Here is an 18,022-nt window from a genome sequence, read left to right on the forward strand (position 1 = left end):
ATAAGATATTAAATAGTCTCTACTATGTAATATCTTAGCAAATATATAAGGCAGTACATCAAGGAAATAACCTTTTTATATCTTTTTGTTTTCACAAGCAACACTGAAGACTACTTTTATGCCTAGTATTTTCAAGTAAGGGATGCAGATAGCTTCTCATAATAGTAAAAACAGAAAACTGCTGGCAGAGCAGCATACTACAGTAGCTAATAACCAAACATAGGTGATAAATACATGAAATTTTATTTCTACAATAAAGTAAGCATAAGTCAGCTATTTACACTATTATTTTAAAAAGCCAAAAAGAACATGATTAAAGTATTACGTCAAGAATTATAAAGAAGAATTAAAAGAGCCGGAATTCATACAGCAGGGAGTAAACAGATTTGTGTGTTTCCTCATATTTGAAGGATTTTTTTAAAAGAGATGATTTACGTAAGGGAAAACCTTTAACTGCAAGAGACTTAGGATAGGCTTGATTAGGTAAGGCTGGCTAGATAATTAAGTTTTCCTTTTTCTTAGAGTACCTAACAGACCAAAGTTATTTAAAAATCACTAGGTGGGTCACCTACATACAAGATAACCAGGAGGAAATGTAAGGAGAAAAGCCTTGGGGACATGTGGTTCTAGTTCCGTCAGCTACAAAGCACTCTTTTCCATGTTCCAGTCCCATGACTATGTGGTGTAGAGCTGGATGAGCTGAGAGTGGGGGGAAAAAAGCAGTTTTATTTTTTTCCTCCCCAGTTATGCAGGGACATGGACAATGATCTTTTGGGTACAATCTTTCCATAAGGAAAGGACAAGAACTAGGTGAATCAAAAGAAAATGAAACATCTGTGTAATCCAAACACTCTGTTTTATGTAATATCTGAACCCCTCCTCTAAACAAGTTAACTGATAGCAAATTAAATTTAACCTACCTATTTGTAAGCATCCTTTGATCTGAGCTTATTGTAAACATCGCAGTATGCAAGTGTCGAGGTAAGGCACCTTCACTTAGGGCAAGCTCCTGCATTTTTGTGGCAATTTCTTTGTCACCTTCCTTTGGAAAAAGGGTAAGATGATCCCTAAAGCAACAATCTAAAGCAAGCTATTTTAATTTTGTTAATTTTACATCTCTAGATAAAATAATTATTCAGTATACAATGTAATAAAAAATTAAATATGCAACTCCAATTATCTGAAAATAACATAGGTGAATAAAATTATAAGTTATTTAAAAACATTATTTGCCTTTGGAATAAGGTTTTAATGTTCCAAGATATAGTTATCTCATGAATTATACATTGCTTAACTTTAAAATTAGGTTCATTCCTTGAGTATATATCAGCCAATGAAGGGGAGAGGTGACTTACAGAAATCAGTAACTCCTACCAAAGGCATCTGCAAACCTGCTTGCTCTTGTTGGCAAAGATATATTCACTTTTATGGTGAATACAATTCTTTATTTTTTTTTAAAAAGAATGATGTGATGTTGAGGTAGTTCTTTGTATTCTTATTTCACTCTGCTTATTTAGACTTACTTTCACAAAAGGGTAGGATAGATAGGACTACTAATCAAAGATAAACAGAGCTATGAATTAAGCAAGCACTGTGATATTTAAGATGTGTGAAAAAGTAAAAATACAATGTTACTGAAAAAAAGTACAAGTATATAGTATAACTGAAGATTCAGAAGTATACAAATGTACATGCAGTATGAATATGTACATATACCATTTGATACAAATGAATGTAGTATGTATATAAATATACATAGTATGTATATGTACATATATAATTTTGAACATGGTCTGAGAGGAAATTCACCAGAAAACTAACAGCTGTTGTCTCTGGATGGTAAAAATACAGGTGATTTATTTCTTCCTTGTGTTTTTTCTGAAAAACCCAATACTTCTTAAAAAGATCATACACTGCTTTTACAATCAGAAAATAGCAACTTAAGATATTTGCCAGGATTTCAGTGTAAATTAAAAAAGCCTCCCTATACAGACACTGCTCTAGTAACTGGCTAGGAATCTGACACCTGTGGCTTGTACTGAAGTCAAAATGGCCTTTTGGTTATATCTGCCACTCATTAAATATTTCTGAATGAATGGCAATATATTAATGGATCAAATCCAGGAAGACTCATTGGTATGGTCTCATGGTCCTAACTGTCCTTGGCGACTTCAAACTATGTAAGTGAGAGATGTGGCATTTACTTTGGAAGCTAATATTAAGCATAGAACCTATTAGCTGAAGGGGGACAATTCACTTTTATTTCATGAATACACTAAAAATGCAAATAAACTTTGATGTTCCAACCAATCTAAGTCTATATATAATTTTCAATAGCTGTTTAACAGTATACTAATACTGTGCTTATTATTTAGCTACTTGTTATATTTATGAACTATAATGGCAGAGTTTTTTGACAAAGAGAGCATTCTTACATTTTATCCAATTATGACAACAAAAGTATATAAAAGCCATTAACCTTATATTGTAAACATCCAGTATGTAAGTTCATATTAATAGCCATGATCTCATCTTCTAAAAAATATCTATCTATACAAAGTCGCTCAATTGTATTTTACTCTTTGTGACCCCAAGGACTGTAGCCTGCCAGGCTCCTCTGTCCATGGAATTCTCCAGGTCCGAATACTGGAGTGGGTAGTCATTCCCTTCTCCAGGGGATCTTCCCAATTGAGGGATCGAACCCAGATCACCCACAGGGCAGGCGGCTTCTTCACAATCTGAGCCACCAGGGAAGCCCAAGTAAACTGGAGTGGGTAGCCTGTCCCTTCTCCAGGGGATCTTCCCAACCCAGGAATTGAACTGGGGTCTCCTACATTGCAAGTGGATTCCTTCTTTCCCACCTGAGCTACCAGCTGAGCCCCAGAAAAAACACATAAGGCTAAAGCAACTATCCTGCAGAAGCAAGAGTTCATGTCCAACAATATCATGTCCTGATCTCTGGGGCTTAAATATATATGCAGGTTAGCATGAGAAACTTTGTGTTTCAATATTTATTTAATACTACTTGGCTATAACTAACTCCATTAATAGATTACCATATAGACTTAGTACCTGAATGAAGTTTCAATACCATCACCACTACCATCCATAAAAGAGAGGAAGAGAGAAACAATGCTAACTATTCTTTTAAAATAAAACAAATAATGGAGGACCACAAAAATTCATTTGCTCTAAATCTACTTACTTAAGAACTTTAAATTCTTAGTTTATTATTGAAGGATTGTTGTTGCAAGTAGTTTAAAAGTAATATAAACATTTAAAATTACTTTTCTTACCCAGAAATACTGCATATTTCCCATAAAAGACTGAAAGTAACTTTGTCAACCCAAGTTAAAAGAGCCAATCAACATTCAAGTAAGTTGAACTTTCAAAATTGTTTTCTCACCTCTATTATTGCCTTCATAACCAATCCAGCTCCCTTTATAATTGCCATGGAAGGATGCTTTAAAATAGGAAGAAAAAAGTATCACAGAATAAAAGAGTTTTATTCCAACATATTTAGGGGTTGCTCTTAAGAGGGATACACAGTTTTATGCAAGGTATTAAGTCATAAAATTGAAAGTGAAACCCTTTCACCCTTTCAAGCCATAAAATTAGTACAAAGCTACATCTCAAAGTCAGTTCACAGTATGGTTTAAAAATTTTAGGTATTCTTACAATATACCTTTACAGATACTACAGAGAGTTTACAGAAGTAGAAACAGCTAGTACTAATGTGAATAATTATATATATTCTACTTATTGGAATGATAAATATAAAATAATTATGATATTAACAGAAATAGACATTTATAAATATAAATATCATATATACACATGTGCATAATAAACATGATGGCATTATATGAAATAAATGTTTTCAATTGCTCATGAAAGGCCCTGCTAAAGCTCACCTTAATATTTGGAAATTTATAAAGAAAAGAGAACTTTGAGTTGATCACAGGAAAAAAATCAGTTTTCCACTACTTTTAAGATGGAAAAGATGGGCAACAGAGTCAAATATTGATCAAAAGCCATCAATAGAGCTCTACATGAAACATTAAGAAATCAGTGAAATATTCTAATACTATAACATACTAGGCTGTATTTATTTAGATTACCACAGAAGCACACATACATTATTTTATAAACAAACTGACCAAAAAGTGGTTCTCTCGGATTAGTTGTTACCTGATAAAAGTGTAAGCTCTCACCTGAAAGAGTTTAAAGAGTGTTCTTCCATTGGATGCTACCATCTCCAAGAGCATATCGAACTGCTGCCCTTCTGTTGTCTCACTATATGGAGCACACAGGGCAAAAGTAAGGAAGTCCAAGAGTGAACTAATAACTAGGGCACCAGTCCCATGATCCTGAAACAAAGTAACATATTACCTTGGCTTAGTGCAGAGAGCTTCACAGCTAATAATGGGTTTTTTTCTGTTATCCTATTATGTGAGAAGTAAACATTTAATTTACCAAAATGAATTTTAGAGTGCTCTCAACATGAGTACTACTGGAAGCAGTACTTGTTTTACTAATGTAGTATATCCAGTGCTTATCTTATCTCAGAAAGAAAACAGTTAAAATTCAGTCAAATTTCAAGAGAATAACCAAGACTCCTCAAACATGTATAACTAATGTTAATGCATATTTGTATAAAAGGCAATCTTGGATAAAACCTGCAAAGCTCTAGCAATCTGTTCATATTCCTTCTAGATGTTACAGACTGCCCATCTCCAAAACTGTTAACCAATGATTGAGGAATAAAAAAATTTTTTTAAGCAAATTATTTCATAATGACATTTTTAAAGCGAGCAGAAAAGTAAAAATCTGGTATATAACTAAAAAGTTAAAGGCTTTGTAATTTATCCTTTCCTAAATAATTAAATAGCCTTAAGACACTATTTTATAGTAATAAAATAAGTAAGTGAGCAAGCTGAACTGTAACCAATACTGAAATGAGGGCCACAATTTAAAACAAAACAGAACAAAAACTGTCCATGTTGTATTTTCAGAACATCCTCAATCTCTATGGTATCACTCATTACAAATTTAATTTTAACTCACCACATGGGAATTAAATTTCTCCAGTAAGTTTTCCAGAAACTTCTTTGAAGAGAGAAGAGAAGCTTTGTTTAGCTGTTCTTGTCTTAAATCATAGTCATCATGCATGGGCTATTGATTAAAAACAGTGATAAATTCATAAGCAGTTGTATCACATAAATGCTATTTATGAAGAGTACTCACTGAACACTGAAAGAACTAAAAACTACATCCTTTAAATTTAAGGCAGAAAGGAAACTTGTGATAAGAAAAGCAAGCAGAAATGATGATTTCTACTGGGTCTGATGAGACTGTGGATAATTTGCCTAAGCGTAAATAGTACTGCAAGGGTACTTTTGAGAGAATAAGTCACAGATCTCCCTCTTAAAAAGCAAATAACACCCATTCTGCCTCCCACAATTTTATACTATAAATTTGAAACTATAAACTTAGCATTTTAAAGTAAGTACATTTTAAAGTAAGTACTAAAATTAACACCAAATACTTCCTTGTCTCAAGATGATCCACTTTTGACAGTTGGAATAAACTAAGAGCATAAAAAGGATTCCAGCATGATAGTTAGGAGTAAAGATCAAATTCTAATTCTGGTAATGACTTTAGCCAACCTTCAGTTCAGTTTAGTCGCTCAGTTGTGTCCGACTTTTTGCGACCCCATGAATAGCAGGATGCCAGGCCTCCCTGTCCATCACCAACTCCCGGAGTTCACTCAAATCCATGTCCATTGAGTAGGTGATGCCATCCACCCATCTCATCCTCTGCCGTCCCCTTCTCCTTCTGCCTCCAATCCCTCTCAGAATTAGAGTCTTTTCCAATAAGTCAATGCTTCACATGAGGTGGCCAAAGGATTGGAGTTTCAGCTTCAGCATCACTGCTTCCAATGAATACCCAGGACTGAACTCCTTTAGAATGGACTGGTTGGATCTCCTTGCAGTCCAAGAGATGCTCAAGAGTCTTCTCCAACACCACAGTTCAAAAGCATCAATTCTTCAGCGCTCAGCTTTCTTCACAGTCCAACTCTCATGTCCATACATGACTACTGGAAAAACCATAGCCTTGACTAGACGTACGTTTATTGACAAATACCTCTGCTTTTTAATATGCTATCTAGGTTGGGCATAACTTTCCTTCCAAGGAATAAGCATCTTTTAATTTCATATCTGAAATCACCATCTGCAGTGATTTTGGAGCCCCCAAAAATAAACTCTGGCACTGTTTCCCCTGTTTCCCCATCTATTTCCCATGAAGTGATGGGACCAGATGCCATGATCTTTGTTTTTGGAATGCTGAGCTTTAAGCCAACTTTTTCACTCTCCACTTTCATTTTCATCAAGAAGCTTTTGAGTTCCTCTTCACTTTCTGCCATAAGGGTGGTGTCATCTGCATATCTGAGGTTATTGATATTTCTCCCAGCAATCTTGATTCCAGCTTGTGCTTTCTCCAGCCCAGCGTTTCTCATGATGTACTCTGCATATAAGTTAAAAACCAGGATGATAATATACAGCCTTGACGTACTCCTTTTCCTATCTGGAACCAGTCTGTTGTTCCATGTCCAGTTCTAACTGTTGCTTCCTGACCTTCATACAGGTTTCTCAGGAGGCAGGTCAGGCGGTCTGGTATTCCCATCTCTTTCAGAATTTTCCACAGTTTATTGTGATCCACACAGTCAAAGGCTTTGGCATAATCAATAAAGCAGAAATAGATGTTTTTTTGGAACTCTCTTGCTTTTTGGATGATCCAGCGGATGTTGGCAATTTGATCTCTGGTTCCTCTGCCTTTTCTAAAACCAGCTGGAACACCTGGAAGTTCAGGGTTCACGTATTGCTGAAGCCTGGCTTGGAGAATTTTGAGTATGACTTTACTAGCATGTGAGATGAGTGCAACTGTGTGGTAGTTTGAGCATTCTTTGGCATTGCCTGTCTTTGGGATTGGAATGAAAACTGACCTTTTCCAGTCCTGTGGCCACTGCTGAGTTTTCCAAATTTGCTGGCATATTGAGTACAGCACTTTCATAGCATCATCTTCCAGGATTTGAAATAGCTCAACTGGAATTCCATCACTCCACTAGCTTTGTTTGTAGCCAACCTTAGACACAGTTAAATTACTTTAACTCTCTCAGTTTCATTTTCCTCAGTTATAAAGAGGGAATAAAAATACTTCCCTTATTGGATTATTATGAAGCTCAAATGAGATAATTCATCCAAAATTATTCAACACTACTATTACTTTTTGTTCTAGTGTTTCCACGAATTCTTTTTAAAATTAATTTATGCACTTTTGTCTGTTCTGGGTTTTCATTGTTCTGCACAGTCTTTCTCTAGTTGTAGCGAATTGGGGGGGCTACTCTCTAGTTGTACACAGGCTTCTCGTCAGGGCGGCTTCTCTTGTTGTGGAGCACTGGCTCTAGGGACCATGGACTTCAGTAGTTGCGGCTTGCGGAATCCAGAGAGTGTGGGGTTCAGTAACTGTTGAGCAGGGACTTAGCTGCCCTGTGGCAGCTAAGTGGAATCTTCCTTACCAAGAATCGAATCAGGTCCACTGCATTGGCAGGTGAATTCTTAACCACTAGATCACCAGGGAAGTCCTTCACCAATTCTTTAATGGAATTACTTTTAATAAAGATAATAAAATCCACTTTGGGAATAAATGCAAGGTTTTGTACAAGTGATATTATACAAGGTTTTATACAAGGGCTTCCCTGCTGGCTCAGACAGTAAAGAATCTGTCTGAGATGCAGGAGGCCTGGGTTCATTCTCTGGGTTGGGAAGATCCCCTGAAGAAGGAAATGGCTACCCACTCCAGTATTCTTGCCTGGAGAATCCCATGGACAGTGGAGCCTGACGGACTACAGTCCATGGGGTTGCAGAGAGTAAGACACGACAGAGCAACTAACACATTCAAGTGATTACTTATACTTAATGTATACCATTAAGTCTGCCTAAAATACTTACTATAAGGAACATATACTCTACACAAAATTGAAATAAACCAAAAATTTCAGTTTTACAGCTTTCTCCCCACAATAAGCTGTCTGCAAGTTAGAGTTTTACCTCGCAAACCGGTTTCAAATGTGCCTTCTTTAGTCCATCCTACTTCAGCATTTCGTTTCTTACATGATAATTTGCTCTCCATGCCTCTAACTTGACCTCTAATCTATACTTCCCATACCATCCATGAATTTCCTAATTCCACAACTGACATGTTACCATTCCTCTGTTGAAAAAATCAGTTGTTCTTTAGCATGCAAAACTAGCTTCCTTGATACAAAAGACTTTTAATGGTCTCTGCACACATCTCTAGCTCTAACTCCTAAACCTGTGTGCCTACATTCATGTTATGATCCACTCATATTCAATTATTTTTCGTTTCCCAAATAAACTTTTGCATATGCTAATTATTCTTCCTGCCTCTTGAGAAACCTGTATACAGGTCAGGAAGCAACAATTAGAACTAGACGTGGAACAACAGACTGGTTCCAAATAGGAAAAGGAGTAAGTCAAGGCTGTATATTGTCACCCTGCTTATTTAACTTATATGCAGAGTACATCATGCAAAATGCTGGGCTGGAGGAAACACAAGCTGGAATCAAGATTGCTAGGAGAAATATCAATAACCTCAGATATGCAGATGACACCACCCTTATGGCAGAAAGGGAAGAACTAAAGAGCCTCTTAATGAAAGTGAAAGAAGAAAGTGAAAAAGTTGGCTTAAAGCTCAACATTCAGAAAACTAAGATCATGGCATCCGGACCCATCACTTCATGGCAAACAGATGGGGAAACAGTGGAAACAGTGACTAACTTTATTTCTCTGGGCTCCAAAATCACTGTGGATAGTGACTGCAGCCATGAAATTAAAACACACTTACTCCTTGGAAGGAAAGTTATGACCAACCTAGACAGCATATTAAAAACCAGGGACATACTTTACCAAAAATGGTCCGTCTAGTCAAGGCTATGGTTTTTCCAGTAGTCATGTATGGATATGAGAGTTGGACTGTGAAGAAAGCTGAGTGCCGAAGAATTGATGCTTTTGAACTGAGGTGTTGGAGAAGACTCTTGAGAGTCCCTTGGACTGCAAGGAGATCCAACCAGTCCATTCTAAAGGAGTTTAGTCCTGGGTGAACTCAAGCTGAACTCCAGTACTTTGGCCACCTGATGCAGAGAGCTGACTCACTGGAAAAGACCCTGATGCTGGGAAAACTTGAGGGCAGGAGGAGAAGGGGACGACAGAGGATGAGATGGTTGGATGGCATCACCGACACAATGGACATGGGTTTGGGTGAACTCTAGGAGTTGGTGATGGACAGAGAGGCCTGGAGTGCTGTGGTTCATGAGGTCGCAAAGAGTCGGACACGACTGAGCAACTGAAAACACTGAATTATTCTTCCTTAGGAAAGTCTTCTCACAACTAGAAATATCTACCTGACCTTTAAGATTCAGATCAAGTGTAACATATTCCATAAAGACTAACCTAGAACCTTTTGTCTTCTCATCACAAAATCATAATCAAGTCCTGCTTTTTAGGGATCCCATGGCTCCTACTATGTATACAGTTATATACACATGTGTAGCTCAACATTCAGAAAACTAAGATCATGGCATCTGGACCCATCACTTCATAGCAAATAGATGGGGACAGTGTCAGACTTTATTTTTTTGGGCTCCAAAATCACTGCAGGTGGTGACTGCAGCCATGAAATTAAGACGCTTACTCCTTGGAATGAAACTTAGGATCAACCTAAATAGCATATTCAAAAGCAGAGACATTACTTTGCCAACAAAGGTTCGTCTAGTCAAGGCTATGGTTTTTCCAGTGGTCATGTATGGATGTGAGAGTTGGACTGGGAAGAAAGCTGAGCACCGAAGAATTGATGCTTTTGAACTGTGGTGTTGGAGAAGACTCTTGAGAGTCCCTTGGACTGCAAGGAGATCCAACCAGTCCATTCTAAAGGAGATCAGTCCTGGGTGTTCTTTGGAAGGAATGATGCTAAAGCTGAAACTCCAGTACTGTGGCCACCTCATGCGAAAAGTTGACTCACTGGAAAAGACTCTGATGCTGGGAGGGATTGGGGGCAGGAGGAGAAGGGGACAACAGAGGATGAGATGGCTGGACGGCATCACTGACTCGATGCAGATGAGTTTGAGTAAACTCCGGGAGTTGGTGATGGACAGGGAGGCCTGGCATGCTGCGATTCGTGGGGTCGAAAACAGTCGGACACGACTGAGCAACTGAAGTGAAGTGAAGTGAACCTTACTAGACTGTTAGCAAATTCAGGGAGGAATTTTTTTTTTCTTTTTTGCTTGAGTCTTTCTCTTTATTTAGCAGGGTACCTCCTTCAAAAGAAACCAAAGAGTTTTTTAAAATTTCCATCAATATGAACTTATGGATTTCTTTTTTTTTTTTTTAATTTTTTTTTTAAACTTTACAATATTGTATTAGTTTTGCCAAATATCGAAATGAATCCGCCACAGGTATACCTGTGTTCCCCATCCTGAACCCTCCTCCCTCCTCCCTCCCCATACCCTCCCTCTGGGTCGTCCCAGTGCACCAGCCCCAAGCATCCAGTATCGTGCATCAAACCTGGACTGGCGACTCGTTTCATACATGATATTATACACATTTCAATGCCATTTTCCCAAATCTCCCCACCTTCTCCCTCTCCCACAGAGTCCATAAGACTGATCTATACATCACAGCAGGATCCTCTATGACCCACCTCCCAGAATATTGGAAGTAAAAGCAAAAGTAAACAAATGGGACCTAATTAAACTTAAAAGCTTCTGCACAACAAAGGAAACTATTAGCAAGGTGAAAAGGCAGCCTTCAGAATGGGAGAAAATAATAGCAAATGAAGCAACTGACAAACAACTAATCTCAAAAATATACAAGCAACTCAGGGAGGAATTTTGTCTTGACATCTTAGTATTTCTTTTTGAAAACAGCACAGTGCCTAGTTTATAGGCTATGCTTAGCTCAGTGGGTAAACAATCTGCCTGCAATGCAGGAGACCTGGGTTTGATCCCTGGATTGGGAAGATCCCCTGGAGAAGGAAATTGCAACCCACTCCAGTATTCTTGCCTGGAGAATCCCATGGACAGAGGAGCCCGGCAGGCTACAGTCCATGGGGTCCCAAGAGTCGGACATGACTTAGCGACTCAACTAACTACTACTACTAAACAAATGTTTACTTGAATAAGTAAATGGCTGTAAGAGCAAGTTAGGAATTATAAAAACACTGAATTTAATTGAAACAATAAAATCTAGGTTTGTGAAAATTGAAACCATCAGTCACATAGATTCAGCTTCCTTGAGAAAAACACCAGTACTTACACACATGAGGGCACAGAGCATATCAACAGCTGCATGGATGACTCCATTGTTGCTCCTCTTGAGTGCTTTTACTACCTTCACTCCAAGACGCTCCCGAAACCTCATGGGACAAAACAATAGCATATAGTAGCAACACCAGAGCATCATACTATTATTTTACTATAAAACTATTACACAGTAAGTTATTTTAAGTTTCTACTACATTACTACAGCAATTACATATTCTGAATCCCATATCTAGAACATAACAGTTTTCATAATTTTTTTCCTTTGGAGGGGCTGGGGTGGGCGGGGGAGCAGTTGAAGGTTGATTAAAGCTAAAAGGCTTGAACTTCCCATTCAAATTCACTAAAACAAGAGTCAGTAATATCATGGGTGAATGTATAAATAAGAGTCAGCAATATCATTTCCATTCATTCATCTTGCTTTTTTATATCTCATGAATAGAAACTACTATACCACCATATTAAAAAGTAACAAGTTTAATCAGATATAAGGAGGTAAATTTGTTGATTATTTGCTATTTTGAGTTTTTCAAATTCTTACTAAAAAAAAAAAAGTTAAGGCAACTTACTTTGGAAGCTGAGTAAAAGCTAGAAAACCAGCTTTGGAAGCCACAAGCCTCCTCACAGCCTGGAACTGACTCTCAAGTTCTGCATTTGAAGCAACAACATCCCCTTCCTGGGACAATAATGCCGTTATGGCATTATTGATCAGTTTTTCTTTGTTTTCTGAGAAGAGACCCTAGGTGAGGAAGAGTATTTCAAAAAAGTTTCTATACCAAAAATTAATGACAATGAACAAATTATGACACAATTTATCTTACATCCTGCGTCACTGCATGCAGAACTCCACTATATGAAATGTTAGCGTTGAACCTGAACACAGCATCTGCAAAGTTGCCATCTGTAAGGAAATGAATGATTCAAAACGATTTAGAGGTCTGCACTGTATTTATTTATTGTTAAGTAGATGGATAGAAATGAAATTATACTTAAATCAATACTTACTTGGAGGTGTAGCCAAGAATCTGAGATGAAGGCTCTCTACCTCCTCATCGACAGGCATGCTGAGTAACCCCCATCGCTGACCTTTATGAGTTGATGTCATTTTTACACAAACATCTCTGTTACCAGAGGCTCTTACTCCATCCAGCAAACTTGCTAATAAGGAATCTCTAAGCAAAGTTAAAAATAAAAAGGTTTTAGGATTGATAATCTAGGGAGATTTTCATTTAGAAAGCAACATAGGGCCTTTAGAAGGTAACCAGCTCAGGGGGGCACCCTGGGTACCAGGGAAGTACTAAGGAGAAGTGGCAGGAGAGAACCTGACCTCCAATACTAGTTCTTCACTCTCCTGTTTCACATCATGTACAAGTTACTAAAGAAATGGATTGTTAATATTTTCCTCTTGTTTTCTAATTTTAAGATTATCTTTTTAACAGTTTTACTGAGAGATAACTTACAAATCACAAAAGTCATTCAATTAAAATGTAGAGTCTGATACTTTTTCATAAATTTATACAGTTGTACAATCATTACCACAATCCAGTTTTTATACATTTCCAGCACCCGAAAAAGTTTCCTTGTGCCCATCTGCAAAAAACTCCCTAGCCTCAGGCAACCATTTATCTGCTTCTTTCTCTACAGTTTTACTTATTCAAGAAACTTCATCAAGAGAATAAAAAGACAAGCCACAAGTTGGGAGTAAATATTTACAAAAGACATATCTGATAAAGGATCATTACTCAAAATATACTAAAAACTCTTAAAATTCAACAATAAAAGGAATAACCCTATAAAAAAACGATCCTACATCCTGGGTGGGAGGAGGGTTTGGAGGAGAATGGATACATGTATATATATGGCTGAATCCCTTTGCTGTTCACCTGAAACAATCACAACTTTGTTAACTGGCTATACCCCAATACAAAATTAAAGTGGGAAAAAAAAGGAAAAAAAAAATGATCCAAAGTACTATATGATGCTTTACATCATATAACATCAGGAAGATGCTAATTAAAACAAGATACCACAACATTAGCGTTAGAATGGCCAAATCTGAAATACTGACACCACCAAATGCTGATAAGGATGTGGAGAAACAGGAACTCTCATTACTGCTGGGTGGAATGCACAATGGTAGAGCCACTTGAGGAATACAGTTTGGCAGTTTCTTATAAAACTCAACAAACTCTTACCATCTGCTCCAGTGACTACATTCCTTTGTATTCACTTAAAGGAGTTTAAAACATACCCACACAAAACCTGCACATAGGTTTAGTTGTTTTACCATGTGGTGTTAGTTGCACTGAGTGTATTTTTATCAAAGTAACTGGCTCAGTTCAGTTCAGTTCAGTCAGTCGTGTCCGACTCTTTGCGACCCCATGAATCGCAGCACGCCAGGCCTCCCTGTCCATCACCAACTCCCAGAGTTCACTCAGACTCACATCCATCGAGTCAGTGATGCCATCCAGCCATCTCACCCTCTGTCGTCCCCTTCTCCTCTTGCCCCCAACCCCTCCCAGCATCAGAGGCTACATCAGGTAGCCAGAGTAACTGGCTACCATTATCCAGACAATTTAAGAATGAAAGTGAAAGGTATTATTTTTAAATACTTAAAAAGTGTAAGTTTCAGAAACATACTTTATTTTCCATCCTTTGATTTAATATCAAGTAATCATTTTTATGGTTTTTCCAGAGGTCACGTATGGATGTGAGGACTATAAAGAAAGCTGAGCACCAAAGAATTGATGCTTTTGAACTGTGTTGGAGAAGACTCTTGGACTGCAGGGAGATCCAACCAGTCCATCCTAAAGGAGATCAGTCCTGGGTGTTCACTGAAAGGACCTATGTTGAAGCTAAAACTCCAATACTTTGGCCATCTGATGCAAAGAGCTGACTCATTGGAAAAGACCCTGATGCTGGGAAAGATTGAGGGCAGGAGGAGAAGGGGACGACAGAGGATAAGATGGTTGGATGGCATTACCGACTCAATGCACATGTGTTTGGGTAAACTCAGGGAATTGGTGATGGACAGGGAGGCCTGGCGTGCTGCGGTTCATGGGGTCACAAAGAGTCGGATACGACTGAGCGACTGAACTGAACTGAACCATTTTTATACTCTTTCAAAACTTGAAGACTAAATGAAAGATATTTTAAACATGCAACAAAATAAAGTTGTCTTTTCCTTCATTACATAATTTTAAAGTTCTAGATAAAATTTATCTTTTTTTTTCCTCTTTGATGAAGCACTTTGCCTTGCACATACTAAGATCTCAAAAACTAGATGAATTAAAAAAAAATACCTCTCTGTTGAAGAGTATTTCCGTATTTGGCCTTTTATAAATTCAATGGTAAAAAGCTGTGGATTTTCTGAGTCACAAACCAATGCAAACACCTAGGGAACACAAGAAATAAGTTCCATGAAAGATGTTAGTTTTATGGTATTCCATTAGAAAAACTACATATCATTTAGTTGACAAAAGTCAATATTTAAAAATGTAACTTGGTTATAATATCAGAATTTAAGAGCTGCTTAAAAGTCTCATTCAAATTTTCATATAATACTTAATAAAAAGTTTTCATTATGTACTTGAAAAACAAATTTTACAATATTCATTGTTCTAAGATCAATAAATACAATGAAAAATTAAATGCAGATCGTTTCCTGTTCTTTAGGCATAAAAAAATATTAAAACAGAAAGAAAATTATTCTAATATACAAACAGGAAGAAATCTCATTTAAACTATTACTGAAACTTACTTCTCCTAAGGGCTTCAATGTTGCAATATTATAGGTTGCTGGATCACGTTCTACTAAACATGTTTCTGTAAGCGCTAGAATTCTTTTTACAGGTTCCTTCAAACAAAATTGACATATATTAAAAAACTATTGAAGAAAAATGTCAAAATCAGATGAACTAATTTTCACTTTTAACATATGAGCTTACCGAATGTCTAGGTGATATTTTCTGGACTATAAACTCTGCTAAAGATGTGATGGATTCATCAGTGCTGTATTTGCCAAATCGGAGGTTCAAATATTGCTCAAATTCTAAAGGTTCTTTTCTGATCCGCAGTGAAATACCTATATAGTTGCCAGCATGATCTATTGCACTTTTGATAATTTCTTCTCTTTGCTCTGATGCAAATAAATGCTGCATAAATTTTGAAATTTAAAATGTTAGGGTTGAAATCATTAAAATGTGACCATAGTGAATCAACTTATAGGAAAGTGCCTGAAGGAGCAATTCTAGGAGGAAAAAAGGTAGATCTTATCAGAAGTAAATAAGCAGTATGTTGTGGCTGATTATAAATTAAAATCAAAGTCTGAAATATAAAACCTTGCAAATAATCACTGAAAGGAAATTATCTCATAAATTCTCAGAGTCTGGTTCTCATCCCTGTGTGGAAAACAGCACTCTAGGGCTCCAAAAAAGGCCCCAGCCAAGTCCAATGGAGGTGCTGGATACTACGGTGGACAGAATTCCAGTTTCAACTAAGGTAGCTCTGACTTCATCTGTTTTTATACAATGGGCTTTCTCACAAGATTACCTTGAAAAATGCTTAAATGCTCACCACGTCACTGGCCTATGAATATTACAAACCAACCTCCAGAGTGTATTAAGGATAAGGTATTGCTACTTGCATGTGGTACCTGGAGGCCAAAAATGCTGTGAAGGGCAGGATAGGAGAATCCCACAAGAAAGACCTGTCCTGCCCGGAATGCCATGAACTACCCTGCTGAGAAACACTGGATCAGATGTTTTAAAACCTGATTTCATTTCCAACAGCTTATTTCAGTCACTATGGATGCAGAAGATATCAGTTTCTTGAATGAATCTGTCATGGTCTCATATCTGTAGTGAACTGACTCATTTTAGCTAGTGTTTTTTAAAAGGCAGACAGTATGCTTAGCTTCCTGCAACTCAAATGGTCATCCAAGGACCAGGAAAGTCAGCATCACCTGTGAGCCTTAGATGTATAGCATCTCAGTTCCAACCTCAATCCTACGGAATCAAAATCTGAGAGTGAACAAGATGCCCCAGCTGATTTGTATGCACCTTCAAGTTTGAGGCACACTGCCACATACAATACTATGAATAAACGTGTTCCCAAACTTGCCTGAATGTTCAGCTCAATTCCGGAGTTTTAAAAATTGCAATTGCTAGGCCTCCCATTATATTAATTGAATCAGTATCTTCAGAAAATGAGCCGAGGGCATACTGGGCTTAAAAAAAAACTCTCCAGGTGATTACAATGTGAAGACAAGTTAAACCCATGGACCTACATATTAAGGCTACCAAGTTTGACGTCACCTATCATTTAATAAAAGTAACATATCTGAAAAAAATTAAAACTGCTTGATGCCAATAAGCAATAAAACATGTTGGCAATTGAGGAGTGTCACAATTCTTATCCTTAATGTTTACTTTATGCATTGGAAGGCTTGATGAATTGTCACTCTGTTAAGATCTGTGAAGCCATATTACTGTAATCAAATATGTTTTCCACCAAGAGGTTAATCATTATAAACTTCTACCATCCAGGGAAGAGACAAACCTTTGGGCAGCACTATGACAGGAGGTTTTAGGCTGCTTTAGGGTGGGAAAGGGAACTGATTTTCTCATGGATCATTCATTTTTTGGGTCTAGACTCAGCAGTAACAAAATGTCTACATGCACATTCCTAGATGAGTGGCACTAGGCTGGTACCCATCATCTGGGTGGAGTGAGGACGGGACAAGGCCTGTAACTCTGAAGAAGCTAACATATTTTGTAAATCAGATCGCTCACCCCATCCATCATTCTCTTTTCTTTTTGCTATACTTAGCCTCTTGTATGGAGAAGGCAATGGCATCCCACTCCAGTACTCTTGCCTGGAAAATCGCATCGACGGAGGAGCCTGGTGGGCTGCAGTCCATGGGGTCGCTAAGAGGTGGACTCGACTGAGCGACTTCACTTTCACTTTTCCCTTTCATGCATTGGAGAAAGAAATGGCAACCCACTCCGGTGTTCTTGCCTGGAGAATCCCAGGGACGGTGGAGCCTGGTGGGCTGCCGTCTATGGGGTTGCACAGAGTCGGACATGACTGAAGACACTTAGCAGCAGCAGCAGCCTCTTGTATTTCCAAAAGACTTGCCCTGGTTCTGCTATCCAAGGATGGATAATTTATCTACAGAACACTAATCTTGGGAGTAGTGTTCCCAAGATATTAAGGTAGCTACAGGATTTAAAATCTCAAGAGAAAGGACTCTGAGAGTAAGTTCACCTGAGCCTCTCCATCTGGACACTCTAATGCTCATCTCTGAGGTATGGGGTTTAATAAAGAAAGGCAGGATGTTTCTTATAAAAAAAAAAATGATCATAATCTATAGCTGTTTCTACTGCCAATTAACAAACAGGATCTCAGCACCTTAAGAGGTTTCTGTTGTGTCCCAAAATTTACATGTAACTCAGAATTTCAAAATAAAACATGCAATGAACTCCAAATTTGAATTTTCAAAGTATATTCAGATTTCAGATTACAAATATCTGGGCAAAGGAAAGAAGACTATAAAAAAAGATAGTTTAACATAACTTTTCAAAGAAAGTTTAGAAACTTTCAAGTAACACATTAATACTAATG

General features: G+C 37.6%; 1 protein-coding gene across 1 annotated transcript in view; it reads right to left on the reverse strand.

Annotated features, from left to right (window-relative positions):
- Nucleotides 1-18,022, reverse strand: part of DNAJC13 (DnaJ heat shock protein family (Hsp40) member C13) — a 163,704-nt gene that overhangs the window by 85,814 nt on the left and 59,868 nt on the right. The window contains 11 exon segments of the mRNA XM_027546014.1: nt 921-1,042; nt 3,407-3,463; nt 4,215-4,370; nt 5,068-5,175; nt 11,394-11,493; nt 11,968-12,137; nt 12,220-12,299; nt 12,404-12,570; nt 14,701-14,792; nt 15,159-15,254; nt 15,346-15,552. Coding sequence (XP_027401815.1) covers nt 921-1,042; nt 3,407-3,463; nt 4,215-4,370; nt 5,068-5,175; nt 11,394-11,493; nt 11,968-12,137; nt 12,220-12,299; nt 12,404-12,570; nt 14,701-14,792; nt 15,159-15,254; nt 15,346-15,552 — 1,355 coding nt within the window.

Source organism: Bos indicus x Bos taurus, chromosome 1, assembly GCF_003369695.1.
Source record: "Bos indicus x Bos taurus breed Angus x Brahman F1 hybrid chromosome 1, Bos_hybrid_MaternalHap_v2.0, whole genome shotgun sequence".
Taxonomy (NCBI): Eukaryota; Metazoa; Chordata; class Mammalia; order Artiodactyla; family Bovidae; genus Bos; species Bos indicus x Bos taurus.